Source organism: Petromyzon marinus, chromosome 79, assembly GCF_048934315.1.
Source record: "Petromyzon marinus isolate PM22_M1 ecotype Great Lakes invasive population chromosome 79, UKy_Petmar_22M1.pri1.0, whole genome shotgun sequence".
Classification (NCBI taxonomy): Eukaryota; Metazoa; Chordata; class Hyperoartia; order Petromyzontiformes; family Petromyzontidae; genus Petromyzon; species Petromyzon marinus.
In genome coordinates this window covers 23,429,036-23,451,535 of record NC_133745.1, presented here as the reverse complement: position 1 = coordinate 23,451,535, position 22,500 = coordinate 23,429,036, and the positions used below count along the sequence as shown (strand labels likewise).

Sequence of the window (22,500 nt, the reverse complement as noted above, 5' to 3'; positions counted from 1 at the left end):
GGGATTGGCATCGTCACCCACTCCTCCTGATGTCGAGGGTAAATGGGCGAGGTTTAGGACTGTGACTCATGCAGCTGCAATGGCTGCTTTGGGTACGTGGTCCAGACCTCCCCAGAGACCCTGGCTGACAGAGGAGGTGTTCAGGATGGTTTAGAAAGAGCGATAGGCCCACTGTCATCGGCTACAGCATCCCACGTCAGAGAATGAGGAGGCTTACCGCAGCCTTCGCTCGGAGGTTCGGAGAGCCGTGAGGCGCTGCAAGGATGGGTGGTGGTCGCGGGTTGCTGAGGAGATGGAGTCTGCCTCAGTGGCCCGTGATCACAATTCTCTATTTAACTCCATCAAAAAAGTAACCTGCAGCGCCACACCTATTACCATCATTAGGGGAAAAAACGGTGATCCAATCTCCGACCCCCAGCAACAGATTTGCAGATTTGCTGAGCATTTCTGTGAGGTCCTGGGGGAGGGAAAATCCCTCAGCCAGGAAAACATCGTGGCACAAAGTGGGGATGACCTTGCTGAGGCTGCGGTGCCTCAAATATTGGAAGAAGTCACCCCCTGTAAGTGGCTGGCTGAGGTGCCATCTGTTGAGGAAGTACTGAAGGCGATCCGGAGTCTGAGACCAGGAAAGGCAGCGGGCAGAGATGATCTCCCAAGTGAAATGCTGAGCGAGGGTGGCGTTTGTGCACTGGACGGGTTCCGCTGGATTGGAAGGATGCCCTGGTGGTCCCCCTCTTTAAGAAGGGGGACCGCACAGACTGTAACATCTACAGGGGCATCTCACTCCTCAGTGTGCCAGGAAAGGTCCTGGCAAGGATTATTCAGCATCGCCTTGGCAGGCACGCTGAGGAGAGGCTTGCGGAGCCCCAATGCGGTTTCAGGAAAGGGCGGTCCTGCACAGATGCCATATTTTCTGTCCGTCTACTACAGCAGAGGTGTAGGGAATTCCAGCAAGACCTACATCTCTGCTTTATTGACCTGGTCAAGGCCTATGGTACCATCAGTAGGCCTGGGCTCTGGGTTGTTCTTCGTGCTTTTGATGTCCCTGACCATCTGCTCACGATCATTAAGGACCTTTATTATGGTGAGCGGGCCCGGGTAAAACTACGTGGCCGGGAGTCAGAGCCATTTCCTGTACACCTTGGGGTGCGACCGGGATGTCCTCTGGCTCCCACATTATTTAACATCTATTTTGACCACGTAGTTCGTGAAGCCTTCAATAGCTGTACCGGGTGAATCTCCATATGGTACAGATATAATGGGAGGCTGATCGATGCCCGGGTGCGGTCAAGGGATGGCTCCCTTTTGCTCAACCACGTTATGTATGCCGATGATTTGGTAATAGTTGCTCATTCAGAGGAGCAGTTGGAGACGCTGCTGCTGAGACTGGAGCGTGCCACTAAGAGATGGGGCCTTACCATCAGCCCCACCAAAACTAAGCACCTGCCTGGGTATTTTGAACCATCGGACACTCCACCCCCACAACTCCCAATCGGTGATGGGGCAGTTGTGGAGAGAGTGGAGAGTTTCCCATACCTGGGAAGTGTGCTTATGACCCACTCCGAATCAGTCGAGCGGCAATATCTTTTCATCGGTTCCGTAACGCTGTGTGGAAGCTACCTGGTCTGTCGCTCCGCACTAAGCTTCAGGTCTTCTCGGCCACGGTCATTCCCTCCCTTCTCTCCGTTTGCGAAACGTGGACCCCCCTAATGGAACATCTTCGCCGGTTAGAAACATTTAGGCTGGCCTGCCTACGATCCATCCTGGGTTTAACCAGACTGGATTGTGTGAGGAGCTCACAAATCCTTGAAAGATCTGGGCAGGGTCCCATCGGTGAGCTCCTCCGGCAGGCAAGGCTGCGATGGCTGGGTCATGTAGCCCGCATGCCCAGCCACCGCATGCCGAAACAGCTTTTGTTCGTCCGGATCGAGGGGGCTAAACGGGCGGCGCGGCACGGGCTAGAGAAGAGATGGAGTGATGTGGTACAGGAGGACGTGGAACTGAGTGGACTTGCCGATGACTGGTACCAGCAGTGTCAAGATCGGCCTCTGTGGAGGAGGCTCGTGAAGGATGCTACTGGGCAGTTGGAGGCAGTCGCCCTCCAACAACAACGGAGGGCGGAGGAGCGACACTCACAACAGCGAGCGGAGCGCCGGGTGGCTAAAGCACAGCAGGTTGGCACAGTAGGGGGCACAGGTGGTGCATCAGCCGGTCATCTCAGTCAGTCGACCCGTGGCACCTGCTGGGTCTGCCCCGTGACCTCCTGCCAGCGGGCGTTCGACACTTCACGTGGCCTCAGGGTGCACATAGCCTGGCACAAGCGTCGTGGTGACGTCACCGCCACTTAGTGGCGAATGGCGGTTGTTGTTGTCTATCTGTGTGTGTCTAAGTGTGTGTGTGTCTATCTGTGTGTGTCTATCTGTGTGTGTCTAACTAACTATGTGTGTGTCTATGTGTGTGTGTCTATGTCTGTGTGTGTCTAAGTGATGCCCATAAGCTGCTGTCCCACGCGGCCTCCCAGGGGCTTCCTCACGCACAGCGGACACTACAGGAGCTGTGTCAGAAGGGACGGTGTCCCACTGCAGACAACATCAACAACAACACTTAGACAACAACACTTAGACAACATCAACATCAACAACAACATCAACAACAACAACAACACTTAGACAACATCAACAACAACAACATCAACAACATCAACTACATCAACAACAACATCAACTACAACAACATCAACAACATCAACAACATCAACATCAACAACATCAACAACATCATCAACAACATCAACAACATCAACATCATCAACAACAACATCAACAACATCTACAACAACATCAACAACAACAACATCAACAACAACATCAACTACAACAACATCAAGAACATCAACAACATCAACATCAACAACATCAACAACATCATCAACAACATCAACAACATCAACATCATCAACAACATCAACAACAACAACACTTAGACAACAACATCAACACTTAGACAACAACACTTAGACAACATCAACAATAACAACAACACTTAGAGACACACAGAGACCCCTATAGAGACACACAGAGACCCCTATAGAGACACACAGAGACCCCCTATAGAGACACACAGAGACCCCTGTAGAGACACACAGAGACCCCTATAGAGACACACAGAGACCCCCTATAGAGACACACAGAGACCCCTATAGAGACACACAGAGACCCCTATAGAGACACACAGAGACCCCTATAGAGACACACAGAGACCCCTATAGAGACACACAGAGACCCCTATAGAGACACACAGAGACCCCTATAGAGACACAGAGACCCCTATAGAGACACAGAGACCCCTATAGAGACACACAGAGACCCCCTATAGACACACAGAGACCCCTATAGAGACACACAGAGACCCCTATAGAGACACACAGAGACCCCCTATAGAGACACACAGAGACCCCTATAGAGACACAGAGAGACCCCTATAGAGACACACAGAGACCCCTATAGAGACACACAGAGACCCCCTATAGAGACACACAGAGACCCCTATAGAGACACACAGAGACCCCTATAGAGACACACAGAGACCCCTGTAGAGACACACAGAGACCCCTATAGAGACACACAGAGACCCATAGAGATACATAGAGACACACGGAGACACACAGAGACACACGGAGACACACAGAGACTCATAGAGACCCATAGAGATACATAGAGATACACAGAGACACACAGAGACCCATAGAGACCCACAGAAACACAACGAGAGACACGGAGACACACAGAGACACACAGAGACCCATAGAGACCCATAGAGACACACAGAGACACACGGAGACACACAGAGACACAGAGACTCATAGAGACCCATAGAGACACACAGAGACACACAGATACCCATAGAGACCCATAGAGACACACGGAGACACACAGAGACACACAAAGACTCACAGAGACCCATAGAGACCCATAGAGACCCATAGAGACCCATAGAGACACACAGAGACCCATAGAGACCCAGAGAGACACACAGAGACACACAGAGACACACAGAGACCCATATAGATACATAGAGACACACGGAGACACACAGAGACCCACAGAGACACATAGAGACACATAGAGACCCATAGAGACTCATAGAGACACACAGAGACACACAGAGACACACAGAGACACATAGAGATACATAGAGACACACGGAGACACACAGAGACCCACAGAGACACATAGAGACACATAGAGACCCATAGAGCCACACAGAGACACACAGAGACCCACAGAGACCCATAGAGACACACAGAGACACACAGAGACCCACAGAGACCCATAGAGACACACAGAGACCCATAGAGACACACAGAGACACACAGAGACCCATAGAGACCCATAGAGATACACAGAGACTCATAGAGACCCATAGAGACACACAGAGACACATAGAGACCCATAGAGACACACAGAGACACATAGAGACACACAGAGACTCATAGAGACCCATAGAGACACACAGAGACTCATAGAGACCCATAGAGACACACAGAGACACATAGAGACCCATAGAGACACACGGAGACACACAGAGACACACAGAGACTCATAGAGACCCATAGAGACACACAGAGACACATAGAGACCCACGGAGACCCATAGAGACACACAGAGACACATAGAGACTCATAGAGACCCACAGAGACCCATAGAGACCCATAGAGACACACAGAGACACACAGAGACACATAGAGACCCACAGAGACCCATAGAGATACATATATATACATAGAGACCCATAGAGACTCATAGAGACCCATAGAGATACACAGAGACCCATAGAGATACATAGAGACACACAGAGACACACAGAGACCCATAGAGACCCATAGAGACACACAGAGACACATAGAGACTCATAGAGACCCACAGAGACCCATAGAGACCCATAGAGACACACAGAGACACACAGAGACACATAGAGACCCACAGAGACCCATAGAGATACACAGATATACATAGAGACCCATAGAGACTCATAGAGACCCATAGAGATACACAGAGACCCATAGAGATACATAGAGACACACAGAGACACACAGAGACCAATAGAGACCCATAGAGATACATAGAGACATACGGAGACACACAGAGACACACGGAGACACACAGAGACACACAGAGACTCATAGAGACCCATAGAGACCCATAGAGACCCATGGAGACACACAGAGACTCATAGAGACACACAGAGACTGATAGAGACCCATAGAGACACACAGCGACACACAGAGACACACAGAGACCCATAGAGACCCATAGAGATACATAGAGACACACGGAGACACACAGAGACACACAGAGACCCATAGAGACCCATAGAGACACACAGAGACTCATAGAGACACACAGAGACTCATAGAGACACATAGAGACACACAGAGACACACAGAGACACACAGAGACCCATAGAGACCCATAGAGATACATAGAGACACATAGAGACTCATAGAGACCCATAGATATACACAGAGACACACAGAGACACACAGAGACCCATAGAGACCCATAGAGATACATAGAGACACACAGAGACACACAGAGACCCATAGAGACACACAGAGACACACAGAGACCCATAGAGACCCATAGAGACACACAGAGACACATAGAGACACACAGAGACTCATAGAGACCCATAGAGACACACAGAGACACACAGAGACCCATAGAGACACACGGAGACACACGGAGACACACAGAGACACACAGAGACCCATAGAGACCCATAGAGACACACGGAGACACACAGAGACACACAGAGACCCATAGAGACCCATAGAGACCCATAGAGACACACGGAGACACACAGAGACACACAGAGACCCATAGAGACCCATAGAGATACATAGAGACACACGGAGACACACGGAGACACACATAGACCCATAGAGACACACGGAGACACACGGAGACACACAGAGACACACAGAGACCCATAGAGACACACGGAGACACACAGAGACACACAGAGACTCACAGAGACCCATAGAGATACATAGAGACACACAGAGACACACAGAGACCCATAGAGACCCATAGAGACTCATAGAGACACACAGAGACTCATAGAGACACACAGAGATACACAGAGACCCATATAGACACACGGAGACACACGGAGACACACATAGACCCATAGAGACACACGGAGACACACGGAGACACACAGAGACACACAGAGACCCATAGAGACACACGGAGACACACAGAGACACACAGAGACTCACAGAGACCCATAGAGATACATAGAGACACACAGAGACACACAGAGACCCATAGAGACCCATAGAGACTCATAGAGACACACAGAGACTCATAGAGACACACAGAGATACACAGAGACCCATATAGACACACGGAGACACACGGAGACACACAGAGACTCACAGAGACCCATAGAGATACATAGAGACACACAGAGACACACAGAGACCCATAGAGACCCATAGAGACTCATAGAGACACACAGAGACTCATAGAGACACACAGAGATACACAGAGACCCATAGAGACACACGGAGACACACAGAGACACACAGAGACACACAAAGACCCATAGAGACCCATAGAGACACACGGATACACACAGAGACACACAGAGACTCATAGAGACACACAGAGACCCATAGAGATACATAGAGACCCATAGAGACACACAGAAACTCATAGAGATACACAGAGACTCATAGAGACCCATAGAGACACACGGAGACACACAGAGACACACAGAGACTCATAGAGACACACAGAGACCCATAGAGATACATAGAGACACACAGAGACACACTGAGACCCATAGATATACACAGAGACACACAGAGACACACAGAGACCCATAGAGACCCATAGCGATACATAGAGACACACGGAGACACACAGAGACACACAGAGACTCATAGAGACCCCTTGCTGTGGTTTTCACACCTGATGATGATGATGATGATTTGCTTCTTGTGTTGCAGTCGAAACGTCGTGAGAATTTTATTGTTTTATATTTTTTTATTATTTTAGTGTTTGCCTTCTACGTGAATTTACCGAAATAACCAAGAATACTTTATCATAACACAATATGTATTTTATTATTGTCATAATAATTATAATCATAACACAATATATTTTTATTATTGTTATGATAATTATAATAATAACAACACATTAACTATTTTATCATTGTTATAATAATTATAATAATAACAACACATTAACTAATTTATTATTGTTATAATAATTATAATAATAACAACACATTATCTACTTTATCATTAATTCATATTCTTAGCTCTTTCGGTAAAGTCACGTTGAAGGGAAACAATAAAGCAATATTTATTTTATCATTTTATTGCTTTACTTTATCATTGTTAGAACCATAATAATTATAATAACACATTAACTACTTTATTAGTGTTATAATCATTGTTATAATAACACAATATCTATCTATAATTATAATAATAATAACAACACATTAACTACTTTATCATTGTTAGAACTATAATAATTATAATAACAACACCATAACTATTTTATTTTATATTACGAGACCTCCTTTGTCAGTAACAAGATATAGTAATAGGTTTTTAATCCTTTTAACTGGCACACAAAAAACTGACACCTTTATTCAAGGCATAATTATGAGACATCCTTTGCCAGTAACAAGATATAGTAATAGGTTTTTAATCCTTTTAACTGGCACGCAAAAAACTTACACCTTTATTCAAGGCATCATTATGAGACCTCCTTTGCCAGTAACAAGATATAGTAATAGGTTTTTAATCCTTTTAACTGGCACACAAAAAACTGACACCTTTATTCAAGGCATCATGTCTGCAATAACCACAACACAAGCAGTCAAAAATGCAAACAAAAATAAACAACTCCTGATAATCGTATTGGCACCGTCCTTGAATTTGATATAAAGGCGTCAGTTTTTGCGTGCCAGAAAAAAGGGTAAAACCTATTACTATATCTCGCTACTGGCAAAGGAGGTCCTATAAAATGTAAGTGCTTAACCCGAGCTCTCAATACTCTGATGGTGCGCTGGTTTTTTTTTAGCTGTACGCCTTGTGGCGTCTTCTGGTACAACACCAGCGGAGAGACTATAGGGTTCTAAAGAAAAGCCGTCTCTGGTGTGGACCAATCAACGTCAAGGACGGTGCCAATACGATTATCAGGAGTTGTTAATTTTTGGTTGCATTTTTGACTGCTTGGGTTGTGGTTATTGCAAACATGATCGCACCTTGTATAAAGGCGTCAGTTTTTTTTGCGTGCCACATAAAAGGGTAAAAGCCTGTAACTGTTTTATTATTTTCCGATTTAAATCTTTCGTGGCAGCAGGGATTCATATTACGGGTTCTTTCGATGAAGTCACCACCACGTAGAAGGGAAAGAGAACGGAACATTTCGTCAATTTTTGTTCGAATTATTTTTCTCATGGAAATATTATTGGGATGAAAAAATGTATTTTTATTATTATTTTTCACGTAATTTTTCTCACGTTAATAATAATATAAAATATATAATATATTTCATTATTTTGTTGTTTCCCTTCAACGTGACTTTACCGAAAGAACTAAGCATATAATAATAAAAAAACAGTTGATTTTGTATTACTAGTTTACATTTGCCATTAGTAACCAAGTATAATAATGAAATAAAATAATAATAATATTTTCTAAAATAACAATATAATTTTATTATAATATTATTTTATTATTACTTCCCTTCTACGTGACTTTACCGAAAGAACTAGGAATGTGCTTTATAATTAATGGAAAATTTTAACTAGTAACACAAAATTAACTCTTTTTATTATTAGTCGAAAAATGCTAATAACAATATTATTTTTTAAATTAAAAATAATATTTTAAAAAATTATTATTGGAAAAATACAACTTGGAATAAATTTGCATAATAATTTTTTCTAACCTACATGACTATACCTATAGAATTCACCAAAGTTTCAAGTTAAAACTAACAACGCTCTGATCTTTGATAGTTTACAATGGGGGGTGGGTGGGTGAGTGGGTGGGTTGGTGGGTGATTGGGTGGGTGGGTGGTGAGTGGGTGGGTGGGTGGGTGAGTGGGTGGGTGGGTGATTGGGTGGGTGGGTGAGTGGGTGGGTGGGTGAGTGAGTGGGTGGGTGGGTGAGTGGGTGGGTGGGTGGGTGAGTGGGTGGGTGGGTGAGTGGGTGGGTGGGTGGGTGAGTGGGTGGGTGGCTTTGAATGCCACAATTATGGTGGTGGTGGCTTTAAAGGTTTGCATGCGGAATGCAGCCTCTGTCTGTCTGTGTGTTCACGATGGTGGTGAGTGGGTGGGTGGGTGAGTGGGTGGGTGGGTGGATGAGTGAGTGAGTGGGTGAGTGAGTGAGTGAGTGGGTGAGTGAGTGGATGAGTGAGTGGGTAGGTGGGTGAGTGAGTGAGTAGGTGGGTGGGTAGGTGGGTGAGTGAGTGAGTAGGTGGGTGGGTGGGTGAGTGAGTAGGTGGGTGGGTGAGAGAGTGAGTGGGTGAGTGAATGGGTAGGTGGGTGAGTTAGTGAGTGGGTGGGTTGGTGAGTGAGTGGGTGATTAGGTGGGATAATGAGTGAGTGAGTGGGAGGGTGGGTGGGTGAGTGGGTGAGTGAGTGAGGGGGTGGATGGGTGGGTGAGTGGATGAGTGAGTGAGTGGGTGGTTGGGGGGGTGAGTGAGTGGGTGGTTGAGTGAGTGAGTGAGTTGGTGGGTGGGTGGGTTGGTGACTGAGTGAGTGGGAGGGTGGATGGGTGGGTGGGTTAGTGAGTGAGTGAGTGAGTGGGTGGGTTGGTGAGTGGGTGAGTGTGTGGGTGGGTGGGTGAGTGAGTGAGTGAGTGGGTGGGTTGGTGAGTGAGTGGGTGGGTGGGTGAGTGGGTGGGTGAGTGAGTGGATGGGTGGGTGGTTGGGTGGGTGAGTGAGTGGGTGGGTGGGTGAGTGAGTGAGTGAGTGGGTGGGTTGGTGAGTGGGTGAGTGTGTGGATGGGTGGGTGAGTGAGTGAGTGAGTGGGTGGGTTGGTGAGTGAGTGGGTGGGTGGGTGAGTGGGTGGGTGAGTGAGTGGATGAGTGAGTTGGTAGGTGGGTGAGTGTGTGAGTGGGTGGGTGGATGGGTTGGTTGGTGAGTTAGTGAGTCGGTGGTTTGGTGAGTGAGTGGGTGGGTGAGTGGGTGAGTGTGTGAGTGGGTGGGTGGATGGGCGGGTTGGTGAGGGGGTGAGTAAGTGAGTGAGTGGGTGGATGGGTGGGTGCGTGGATGAGTGGATGGGTGAGTGAGTGAGTGGATGGGTGGGTGAGTGAGTGAGTGAGTGTGTGGGTGGGTGGGTGAGTGAGTGGGTGGGTGGGTGAGTTAGTGGGTGGGTGAGTGGGTAGGTGGGTGGGTGAGTGGGTGGATGGGTTGGTGTGTGAGTGGGTGGGTGGGTGAGTGTGTGGATGGGTGGGTGAGTGGGTGGGATGGTGAGTGAGTGGGTGGGTGACTGACTGAGTGGGTGGGTGAGTGGGTGGGTGAGTGGGTGAGTGTGTGGGTGAGTGAGTGGGAAAGTAGCTGGGTTGGTGAGTGAGTGTGTGGATGGGTGGGTGAGTGGGTGGGTTGGTGTGTGAGTGGGTGGGTGGGTGAGTGTGTGGATGGGTGGGTGAGTGGGTGGGTTGGTGAGTGAGTGGGTGGGTGACTGACTGAGTGGGTGGGTGGGTGAGTGGGTGGGTGGGTGTCTGTGTGGGTGGGTGGGTGAGTGAGTGGGTGGGTGGGTGAGTGAGTGAGTGGGTGTGTGGCTGGGTGGGTGAGTGAGTGAGTGGGTGGGTCGGTGAGTGTGTGGGTGGGTGGGTGAGTGACTGAGTGGATGAGTGGGTGGGTGAGTGGATGGGTGAGTGGGTGGGTGGGTGGGTGAGTGAGTGGGTGGGTGGATGAGTGAGTGGGTGAGTGAGTGGGTGATTGAGTGGGTGAGTTAGTGAGTGGGTGGGTGATGGTTGAATTCGTGAATATCGATTAATTCATGGGTGAAAACTCACTGCAGCCACTTGAGGTCGCACTCAGCTACCCACTCAGCTACCCACTCAGCTCACTACCCACTCACTCACCCACCAATCAACGACCTGGCAATACCCACAGCAGCCACCAGAGGGCACTCAGAATCACGTCCACTCACCTTAGAGGGTCAACACAAGAACATTCACAGCAAATCCACCCACTCAGCTGTTCACTCACCCACCCACCCACTCACCCACCCACCCACTCACTTACCCACCCACTCACTAACTCACCCACCCACTCACCCACTCACTCACCCACTCACCCACCCACTCACTCACTCACCCACCCAATCACTCACTCACCCACCCACCCACCCACTCACCCACCCACTAACCCACCCACTCACCCACTCACTCACCCACTCACCCACCCACCCACTCACCCACCCACTCATTCACTCACTCACCCAACCACTCACCCACTCACTCACCCACCCACTCATTCACCCACCCACCCACTCACCCACTCACTCACCCACCCACTCACCCACCCACTCACCCACTCACCCACCCACTCACTCACTCACCCACTCACCCACCCACTCACTCACTCATACACTCACCCACCCACTCGGCTGTTCACTCACCCACCCACTCACCCACTCACCCACCCACCCACCCACTCACCCACCCACTCACTCATACACTCACCCACCCACTCGGCTGTTCACTCACCCACCCACTCACCCACTCACCCACCCACCCACTCACCCACCCACTCACTCATACACTCACCCACCCACTCGGCTGTTCACTCACCCACCCACTCACTCACCCACCCACTCACTCACTCACCCACTCACCCACTCACTCACCCACCCACTCACCCACCCACTCACCCACCCACTCACCCACCCACTCACCCACCCACCAATCAACGACCTGACAATACCAACAGCCAGCCACCAGAGGGCACTCAGAGTCACGTCCACTCCCCTTAGAAGGTCAACACAAGAACACTCACAGCAAATCCACTCACTCAGCTGTTCACTCACCCACCCACCCAGCTGTTCACCCACCCACCCAGCTGTTCACCCACCCACTCACTCACCCACCCACCCACTCACCCACTCACTCACTCACCCACCCACTCACCCACTCACCCACCCACCTACCCACCCACTCACTCACCCACCCACTCACCCACCCACCAATCAACGACCTGACAATACCCACATCCAGCCACCAGAGGGCACTCAGAGTCACGTCCACTCCCCTTAGAAGGTCAACACAAGAACACTCACAGCAAATCCACTCACTCAGCTGTTCACTCACCCACCCACCCAGCTGTTCACCCACCCACCCAGCTGTTCACCCACCCACTCACTCACCCACCCACCCACTCACCCACTCACTCACTCACCCACCCACTCACCCACTCACCCACCCACCTACCCACCCACCCACTCACCCACCCACCTACCCACCCACCCACCAATCAACGACCTGACAATACCCACATCCAGCCACCAGAGGGCACTCAGAGTCACGTCCACTCCCCTTAGAAGGTCAACACAAGAACACTCACAGCAAATCCACTCACTCAGCTGTTCACTCACCCACCCACCCAGCTGTTCACCCACCCACCCAGCTGTTCACCCACCCACTCACTCACCCACCCACCCACTCACCCACTCACTCACTCACCCACCCACTCACCCACTCACCCACCCACCTACCCACCCACCCACTCACCCACTCACTCACCCACCCACCCACCAATCAACGACCTGACAATACCAACAGCCAGCCACCAGAGGGCACTCAGAGTCACGTCCACTCCCCTTAGAAGGTCAACACAAGAACACTCACAGCAAATCCACTCACTCAGCTGTTCACTCACCCACCCACCCAGCTGTTCACCCACCCACCCAGCTGTTCACCCACCCACTCACTCACCCACCCACTCACTCACCCACTCACCCACCCACTTACCCACTCACTCACCCACCCACCCACGACCTGACAATACCAACAGCCAGCCACCAGAGGGCACTCAGAGTCACGTCCACTCCCCTTAGAAGGTCAACACAAGAACACTCACAGCAAATTCACTCACTCAGCTGTTCACTCACCCACCCACCCAGCTGTTCACCCACCCACCCACTCACCCACTCACTCACTCACCCACTCACCCACCCACTCACCCACCCACCAATCAACGACCTGACAATACCAACAGCCAGCCACCAGAGGGCACTCAGAGTCACGTCCACTCCCCTTAGAAGGTCAACACAAGAACACTCACAGCAAATCCACTCACTCAGCTGTTCACTCACCCACCCACCCAGCTGTTCACCCACCCACTCACTCACCCACTCACTCACCCACCCACCCACCTACTCACCCACCCACCCACTCACCCACTCACTCACCCACTCACCCACTCACTCACCCACCCACCCACCAATCAACGACCTGACAATACCAACAGCCAGCCACCAGAGGGCACTCAGAGTCACGTCCACTCCCCTTAGAAGGTCAACACAAGAACACTCACAGCAAATCCACTCACTCAGCTGTTCACTCACCCACCCACCCAGCTGTTCACCCACCCACCCAGCTGTTCACCCACCCACCCAGCTGTTCACCCACTCACCCAGCTGTTCACCCACCCACCCACTCACCCACTCACTCACTCACCCACTCACCCACCCACTCACTCACTCACCCACCCACCCACTCACTCACCCACCCACCCACTCACCCACCCACCCACTCACCCACCCACCCACTCACCCACCCACCCACTCACCCACCCACCCACTCACCCACTCACCCACCCACCAATCAACGACCTGACAATACCCACAGCCAGCCACCAGAGGGCACTCAGAGTCACGTCCACTCCCCTTAGAAGGTCAACACAAGAACACTCACAGCAAATCCACTCACTCAGCTGTTCACTCACCCACCCACCCAGCTGTTCACCCACCCACCCACTCACCCACTCACTCACCCACCCACCTACCCACCCACCTACCCACTCACCCACCCACCATGGCGATCATCACCTCCCTCTGCGCCTTCATCTACCACCTCCCGGCTCTCAGCCGATGGCTGCTGCGACCTTACTACGCCCTCAGCGCCACCCTCAGCGTCGCCTTCCTCGCCGTGAGGAAGCTTCCGCCGCTCTGCTCAGCCCTGCCTAGCGACAGGGAGGACGGTAATTCGTGCGACTTCGACTGGGTACGTACCCGGAACGTCGGGGCTCTCCGTGCGGTTGTGTGCGTGTGTGTGTGTGTCTGTCTCCGTGGGGGTGTCTCCGTGGGGGTGTCTCTGCGTGGGTGACTGAGAGTGTCTGTGGGTGTCTCTGTGTGGTGTCTCTGTGGGTGTCTGTGGGTGTCTATGGGTCTCTATGGGTCTCTGTGTGTCTCTGTGGGGTTGACTGAGAGTCTCTGGGTCTCTGTGTGGTGTCTATGGGTCTCTGTGTGGTGTCTCTGTGGGTGTCTGTGTGTCTCTGTGGGTGTCTGTGTGTCTCTGTGGGTCTCTGTGTGTCTCTGTGGGTGTCTGTGTGTCTCTGTGGGTTTCTGTGGGTCTCTGTGGGTCTCTATGGGTCTCTGTGGGTCTCTGTGGGTGACTGAGAGTCTGTGGGTCTCTGTGTGGGTGTCTCTGTGGGTCTCTGTGGGTGTCTCTGTGGGTCTCTATGGGTCTCTGTGGGTGACTGATAGTCTGTGGGTCTCTGTGTGTCTCTGTGTGGTGTCTCTGTGGGTCTCTGTGGGTCTCTGAGAGTCTATGGGTCTCCGTGGGTGTCTGTGGGTCTCTGTGGGTCTCTATGGGTCTCTATGGGTCTCTGTGTGTCTCTGTGGGGTTGACTGAGAGTCTGTGTGTCTCTTTGGTTCTCTGTGGGTCTCTGTGTGTCTCTGTGGGTGTCTGTGGGTCTCTGTGGGTGTCTGTGTGTCTCTGTGTGTCTCTGTGGGTCTCTGTGGGTGTCTGTGTGTCTCTGTGTGTCTCTGTGGGTCTCTGTGGGTGTCTGTGTGTCTCTGTGGGTTTCTGTGTGTCTCTGTGTGTCTCTATGGGTCTCTGTGTGTCTCTGTGGGTTTCTGTGTGTCTCTGTGTGTCTCTATGGGTCTCTGTGTGTCTCTGTGGGTTTCTGTGGGTCTCTGTGGGTCTCTATGGGTCTCTGTGGGTCTCTGTGGGTGACTGAGAGTCTGTGGGTCTCTGTGTGGGTGTCTCTGTGGGTCTCTGTGGGTGTCTCTATGGGTCTCTGTGGGTGACTGATAGTCTGTGGGTCTCTGTGTGTCTCTGTGTGGTGTCTCTGTGGGTCTCTGTGTGTCTCTGAGAGTCTATGGGTCTCCGTGGGTGTCTGTGGGTCTCTGTGGGTCTCTATGGGTCTCTGTGGGTCTCTATGGGTCTCTGTGTGTCTCTGTGTGGTGACTGAGAGTCTGTGTGTCTCTTTGGTTCTCTGTGGGTGTCTGTGGGTCTCTGTGGGTCTCTATGGGTGTCTGTGTGTCTCTGTGGGTGACTGAGAGTCTGTGGCTCTCTGTGGGTGTCTCTGTGGGTGTCTGAGAGTCTCTGTGGGTCTCTGTGGGTGACTGAGAGTCTGTGGCTCTCTGTGGGTGTCTCTGTGGGTGTCTGAGAGTCTCTGTGTGGTGTCTGTGGGTCTCTATGTGTCTCTGTGGGTGACTGAGAGTCTGTGGGTCTCTGTGGGTGTCTCTGTGGGTGTCTGTGTGTCTCTGAGGGTCTCTGTGGGTGTCTATAGGTCTCTGGGTGTCTCTGTGGGTGACTGAGAGTCTGGGTCTCTGTGGGTGTCTTTGTGTATCTATGGGTCTCTATTGGTCTGTGTGTGTCTCTTTGTGGTGACTGAGAGTCTTTGGGTCTCTGTGGGTGTCTTTGTGTATCTATGGGTCTCTATGGGTCTCTGTGGGTCTCTGTGGGTGTCTGTGGGTGTCTCTGTGGGTGACTGAGAGTCTGTGGGTCTCTGTGGGTCTCTATGGGTCTCTATGGGTCTCTGTGGGTGACTGAGAGTCTGTGGGTCTCTGTGTGGGTGTCTCTGTGGGTCTCTGAGAGTCTATGGGTCTCTGTGGGTGTCTGTGGGTATCTATGGGTCACTGACAGTCTATGGGTGTCTATGGGTTTCTATGGGTGTCTATAGGTCTCTGGGTGTCTATGGGTCACTGACAGTCTATGGGTCTCTGTGGGTCTCTATGGGTTTCTCTGGGTCTCTGTGGCTGTCTGTGGGTATCTATGGGTCTCTATGGGTGTCTGTGGGTATCTATGGGTCTCTATGGGTGTCTATGGGTCTCTATGGGTGTCTATAGGTCTATGGGTGTTTATGGGTCACTGACAGTCTATGGGTCACTGACAGTCTATGGGTCTCTATGGGTTTCTATGGGTCTCTGGGTGTATGTGGGTATCTATGGGTCTCTGTGGGTGTCTCGACTGGGTTACGAGTGGGGGGGGTTGACCATACTTCACCATTATGGTCAATGAATGTTGTAGCGCCGCACCGACCCCGACCCCCATGCGGCCTAGATAAGCTCCGCCTGGAAAGCCGAGCCATCGGTGATATTTAAACTAGGCGAGACCGTAGGCTTCCAAGTGAGATGTGCGGCCTGGTAGATAGCCGGAGAAAGTGACGCTTTCCCCGGCGCGGATTACTAGGGAAGACGTAGGCTGTCAGTTACCGTTACGGCCTAGTGCTTGTTGGCCGGGTGAGGTGAGCGTTTTTACGGCGAGCGTAACTAGGTAAGGCCGTAGGCTTTCAGTTACCGTAACGGCCTCGTGCTTTACCGGGTAAGGTGAGCTTTCCCTGTCGGGAAAAACTAGGTAAGACCGTAGGCGTCCAGTTACGTTAGCGGCCTAGTGCGTGTCGGCCGGGGACGGTGAGCTTTCCCCGGCGGGAAAAAACTAGGTAAGACCGTAGGCGTCCAATTACGGTAGCGGCCTAGTGCGCGTCGGCCGGGGACGGTGGGCTTTCCCCATCGGGAAAAACTAGGTAAGACCGTAGGCGTACAGTTACGGTAGCGGCCTAGTGCGTGTCGGCCGTGGACGGTGGGCTTTCCCGGCTGGAAAAAACTAGGTAAGACCGTAGGCCTCCAGTTACGGTAGCGGCCTAGTGCGTGTCGGCCGGGGACGGTGGGCTTTCCGTGGCAGCGAAAACTAGGTAAGACCTTAGGCTTCAAATTACCGTAGCGGCCTCGTGCGTGTCCGCCGGGTACGGTGAGCTCTCAACGGCTTGGGATAACGAGGCAAGACCATAGGCTTTCGGGTGGCATGAGTTGTACTGCAGTGCCAGGCTAGGTGCATGAGGAGGAGGACCTCACGGGACAGACCCTGCAGGTGCCATGGGTTGACTGCTGTGCCAGGCTAGGTGCATGAGGAGGAGGTCACGCGACAGACCCTGCAGGTGCCATAGGTTGTACTGCTGTGCCAGGCTAGGTGCACGAGGAGGGGGAGGAGGTCACGGAACAGACCCAGCAGGTGACCTGGGTTGTACTGCTGTGCCAGGCTAGGTGCACGAGGAGGTCACGTGACAGACCCAGCAGGTGACCTGGGTTGTACTGCTGTGCCAGGCTAGGTGCACGAGGAGGTCACGTGACAGACCCAGCAGGTGACCTGGGTTGTACTGCTGTGCCAGGCTAGGTGCACGAGGAGGTCACGTGACAGACCCTGCAGGTGCCATGGGTTGTACTGCACCTAGCCTGTGAGTGAGTGAGTAGGTGAGTGGGTGAGTGAGTGAGTGGGTCAGTGAGTGGGTGGGTGAGTGGGTGAGTGAGTGGGTGGGTGGGTGAGTGGGTGAGTGAGTGGGTGGGTGGGTGAGTGGGTGAGTGAGTGGGTGGGTGGGTGAGTGGGTGGGTGAGTGGGTGAGTGAGTGAGTGGGTGGGTGAGTGGGTGAGTGGGTGAGTGAGTGGGTGGGTGGGTGAGTGGGTGGGTGAGTGGGTGGGTGAGTGGTGAGTGGGTGAGTGAGTGGGTGAGTGAGTGGGTGAGTGGTTGAGTGAGTGGGTGAGTGGTTGAGTGAGTGGGTGAGTGGGTGAGTGGGTGAGTGGTTGAGTGAGTGGGTGAGTGGTTGAGTGAGTGGGTGAGTGGTTGAGTGAGTGGGTGAGTGGTTGAGTGAGTGGGTGAGTGGGTGAGTGAGTGGGTGAGTGGTTGAGTGAGTGGGTGAGTGGGTGAGTGAGTGGGTGAGTGGGTGAGTGTCCGGCTGCGACTCGCTCCTAACAGCACTTGCCCCTACGCACTGCGTGAGCTACCTGGGGGAGCTTTGCCTCTGTCTGTGTGCGTCTCTGCGTTCTCAGAGGGAGATTGAGATCCTCATGTTCCTCAGCGCCATCGTTATGATGAAGAATCGACGCGCGAGTGAGTTAGCACCACCACCAATACCACCACTACCATCATCACCATCACCATCATCACCATCACCATCATCACCATCACTACCACCATCACCACCACCACCATCACCACCACCATCACCACCATCATCACCACCACTACCACCACCACCACCACTACCATCACTACCATCATCACCAGTACCACCACTGCCACCACCACCATCACTACCATCACCACCATCACCATCATCACCATCACTACCATCACCACCACCAACACCACCACTACCATCACCACCACCACCATCATCATCATCACCACCACCAACACCACCACTATCATCACCATCATCACCACCACCACCACTACCACCACTACCACCACTACCATCACTACCATCATCACCACCACCATCACCATCATCACCACCATCACGATCACCATCACTACCACCACTACCACCACCACTACCACCACTACCATCATCACCACCATCACTAATATCATCACCGCCATCACGATCACCATCAATACCATCATCATCATCATCACCACCACCATCACTACCACCACTAACATCATCACCACCACTACCACCATCACAACCACCACTACTATCATCACTAACATCATCAGCACCACCATCACCACCACTACCACCACCATCACTACCACCACTACCACCATCACCACCATTACCACCACCATCACCACCATTACCACCACCATCACTACCACCACTACCACCATCACCACCATCATCACCACCACTACCATCATTACAACCACCACTACCATCATCACTAACATCATCATCACCACCATCACCACCATCACCACCATTATCACCACCACCACCATCACTAACATCACCACCATCACTAATATCATCATCATCAACATCACCACCACTACCATCATCACCACTACCACCACCTTCACCACCATCACTACCACCACTACCACCATCACCACCACCATCACCACCACCATCACCACCACTACCATCATCACTAACATCATCATCACCACCATCACCACCACCACCACTAATATCATCATCACCACCATCACCACCACCTCCATCACTAATATCATCATCTCAACCACCATCACCACCACTACCACTACCATCACCACCATCACTACCACCACTACCATCATCATCACCACCATCATCATTACCACCATCATCACCACCACCATCACTAACATCATCACCACCATCACTAATATCATCATCACCAACATCATCACCACCACTACCATCATCACCACTACCACCACTACCACTACCATCACCAACAACAACCGCCATTCGCCACTAAGTGGCGGTGACGTCACCACGACGCTTGTGCCAGGCTATGTGCACCCTGAGGCCACGTGAAGTGTCGAACGCCCGCTGGCAGGAGGTCACGGGGCAGACCCAGGTGCCACGGGTCGACTGACTGAGATGACTGGCTGATGCACCACCTGTGCCCCCTACTGTGCCAACCTGCTGTGCTTTAGCCACCCGGCGCTCCGCTCGCTGTTGTGAGCGTCGTTCCTCCGCCCTCCGTTGTTGTTGGAGGGCGACTGCCTCCAACTGCCCAGTAGCATCCTTCACGAGCCTCCTCCACAGAGGCCGATCTTGACACCGCTGGTACCAGTCATCGGCAAGTCCACTCAGCTCCACGTCCTCCTGTACCACATCACTCCATCTCTTCTCTAGCCCGTGCCGCGCCCGCTTAGCCCCCTCAATCCGGCCAAACAAAAGCTGTTTCGGCATGCGGTGGCTGGGCATGCGGGCTACATGACCCAGCCATCGCAGCCTTGCCTGCCGGAGGAGCTCACCGATGGGACCCTGCCCAGATCTTTCAAGGATTTGTGAGCTCCTCACACAATCCAGTCTGGTTAAACCCAGGATGGATCGTAGGCAGGCCAGCCTAAATGTTTCTAACCGGCGAAGATGTTCCATTAGGGGGGTCCACGTTTCGCAAGCATAGAGAAGGGAGGGAATGACCGTGGCCGAGAAGACCTGAAGCTTAGTGCGGAGCGACAGACCAGGTAGCTTCCACACAGCGTTACGCAACCGATGAAAAGATATTGCCGCTCGACTGATTCGGAGTGAGACCTCTGCTGTTAAACTGGAGCCAGTCATAAGCACACTGCCCAGGTATGGGAAACTCTCCACTCTCTCCACAACTGCCCCATCACCGATTGGGAGTTGTGGGGGTGGAGTGTCTGATGGTACAAAATACCCAGGCAGGTGCTTAGTTTTGGTGGGGCTGATGGTAAGGCCCCACCTCTTAGTGGCACGCTCCAGTCTCAGCAGCAGCGTCTCCAACTCCTCCTCTGACTGAGCAGCTATTACCAAATCATCAGCATACATAACGTGGTTGAGCAATAGGGAGCCATCCCTTGACCGCACCCGGGCATCGATTAGCCTCCCATTATATCTGTACCATATGGAGATTCCCCCGGTACAGCTATTGAAGGCTTCACGAACTACGTGGTCAAAATAGATGTTAAATAATGTGGGAGCCAGAGGACATCCCTGTCGCACCCCAAGGTGTACAGGGAATGGCTCTGACTCCCGGCCACGTAGTTTTACCCGGGCCCGCTCACCATCATGAAGGTCCTTAATGATCGTGAGCAGAGGGTCAGGTACTCCAAAAGCATGAAGAATGACCCAGAGCCCAGGCCTACTGATGGTATCATAGGCCTTGACCAGGTCAATAAAGCAGAGATGTAGGTCTTATTGGAATTCCCTACACCTCTGCTGTAGCAGACGGACAGAAAATATGGCATCTGTGCAGGACCGCCCTTTCCTGAAACCGCATTGGGGCTCCGCAAGCCTCTCCTCAGCGTGCCTGGCAAGGCGATGCTGAATAATCCTTGCCAGGACCTTTCCCGGCACACTGAGGAGTGAGATGCCCCTGTAGTTGTTACAGTCTGTGCGGTCCCCCTTCTTAAAAAGGGGGACCACCAGGGCATCCTTCCAATCCTGCGGAACCCGTCCAGTGGTCCAGACTGTTGTTATGATGTCATATAGGGCAGTCTGTGCACAAACGCCACCCTCCCTCAGCATTTCGCTTGGGAGATCATCTCTGCCCGCTGCCTTTCCTGGTCTCAGACTCCGGATCGCCTTCAATACTTCCTCAGCAGATGGCACCTCAGCCAGCCACTCACAGGGGGTGACTTCATCCAATATTTGAGGCACCGCAGCCTCAGCAGGGTCATCCTCACTTTGTGCCACGATGTTTTCCTGGCTGAGGGATTTTCCCTCCCCCAGGACCTCACAGAAATGCTCAGCAAATCTGCGAACCTGTTCCTGGGGGTCGGAAATTGGATCACCGTTTTTTCCCCTAATGATGGTAATAGGTGTGGCGCTGCAGGTTACTTTTTTGATGGAGTTAAATAGAGAATTGTGATCACGGGCCACTGAGGCAGACTCCATCTCCTCAGCAACCCGCGACCACCACCCATCCTTGCAGCACCTCACGGCTCTCCGAACCTCCGAGCGAAGGCTGCGGTAAGCCTCCTCATTCTCTGACGTGGGATTCTGTAGCCGATGACAGTGGGCCTGTCGCTTTTTCTCAACCATCCTGAACAACTCCTCTGTCATCCAGGGTGTCTGGGGAGGTCTGGACCGCGTACCCAAAGCAGCCATTGCAGCTGCATGAGTCACAGTCCTAAACCTCGCCCATTTACCCTCGACATCAGGAGGAGTCGGGGACGATGCCAATCCCAGCCACAAGCGATGATGAAATTCTCGCTTGCAACTTTCATCAGATAACTGAGACCAGGCCACTTTAGGTTGGAATGGGGTCCTGGGTGTACACCCACCACCGGAGTGGAAGAATGGCAGGCGCATCTTACAGATGACTAGTCGATGGTCAGAGGGCAGATCAGCTCCACGGTAGGTCCTGGTGTCAAGGACATGGGCTCGCATTCGCTGGTCCGTCACTATGTAGTCCAGCAGATGTTCTTGCTTGGACCCGGCATGCATCTATGATGTTGTGTGGATGCGCCGATGCCGGAACAGCGTGTTGGTAATTACAAGCCCATGGGCTGCACAAAAATCTAGCAGCCTCCTACCGTTGTTATTGAGCTGATCTGGCCCGTGCCCTCCAATCACTCCAGACCAGGTGCCAGTATCATGACTAA

General features: G+C 52.1%; 3 protein-coding genes across 5 annotated transcripts in view; all 3 read left to right on the top strand.

The window, feature by feature from the left end:
• The window catches only part of LOC116938056 (uncharacterized), a 44,628-nt gene extending 37,275 nt beyond the window's left edge, over window positions 1–7,353 (top strand). The window contains exon 5 of the mRNA XM_076057036.1: window positions 2,485–7,353. Within this exon, the coding sequence (XP_075913151.1) occupies window positions 2,485–2,608 (124 nt within the window). The 3' untranslated portion in view covers window positions 2,609–7,353. The remainder of the gene's footprint in view (window positions 1–2,484) is intronic.
• The window catches only part of LOC142907476 (uncharacterized), a 478,656-nt gene that overhangs the window by 54,142 nt on the left and 402,014 nt on the right, over window positions 1–22,500 (top strand). The window lies entirely within an intron of this gene.
• LOC116938057 (thioredoxin-related transmembrane protein 2-like) overlaps window positions 13,899–22,500 on the top strand; it is a 56,096-nt gene continuing 47,494 nt past the window's right edge. The window contains exons 1-2 of one of the 3 annotated variants that reach the window (XM_076057035.1): window positions 13,899–14,265; window positions 18,312–18,372. In XM_076057035.1, the coding sequence (XP_075913150.1) occupies window positions 14,077–14,265; window positions 18,312–18,372 (250 nt within the window). In that variant the 5' untranslated portion in view covers window positions 13,899–14,076. The remainder of the gene's footprint in view (window positions 14,266–18,311; window positions 18,373–22,500) is intronic. The other 2 variants (XM_076057034.1, XM_076057033.1) reach the window with 2 other exon arrangements.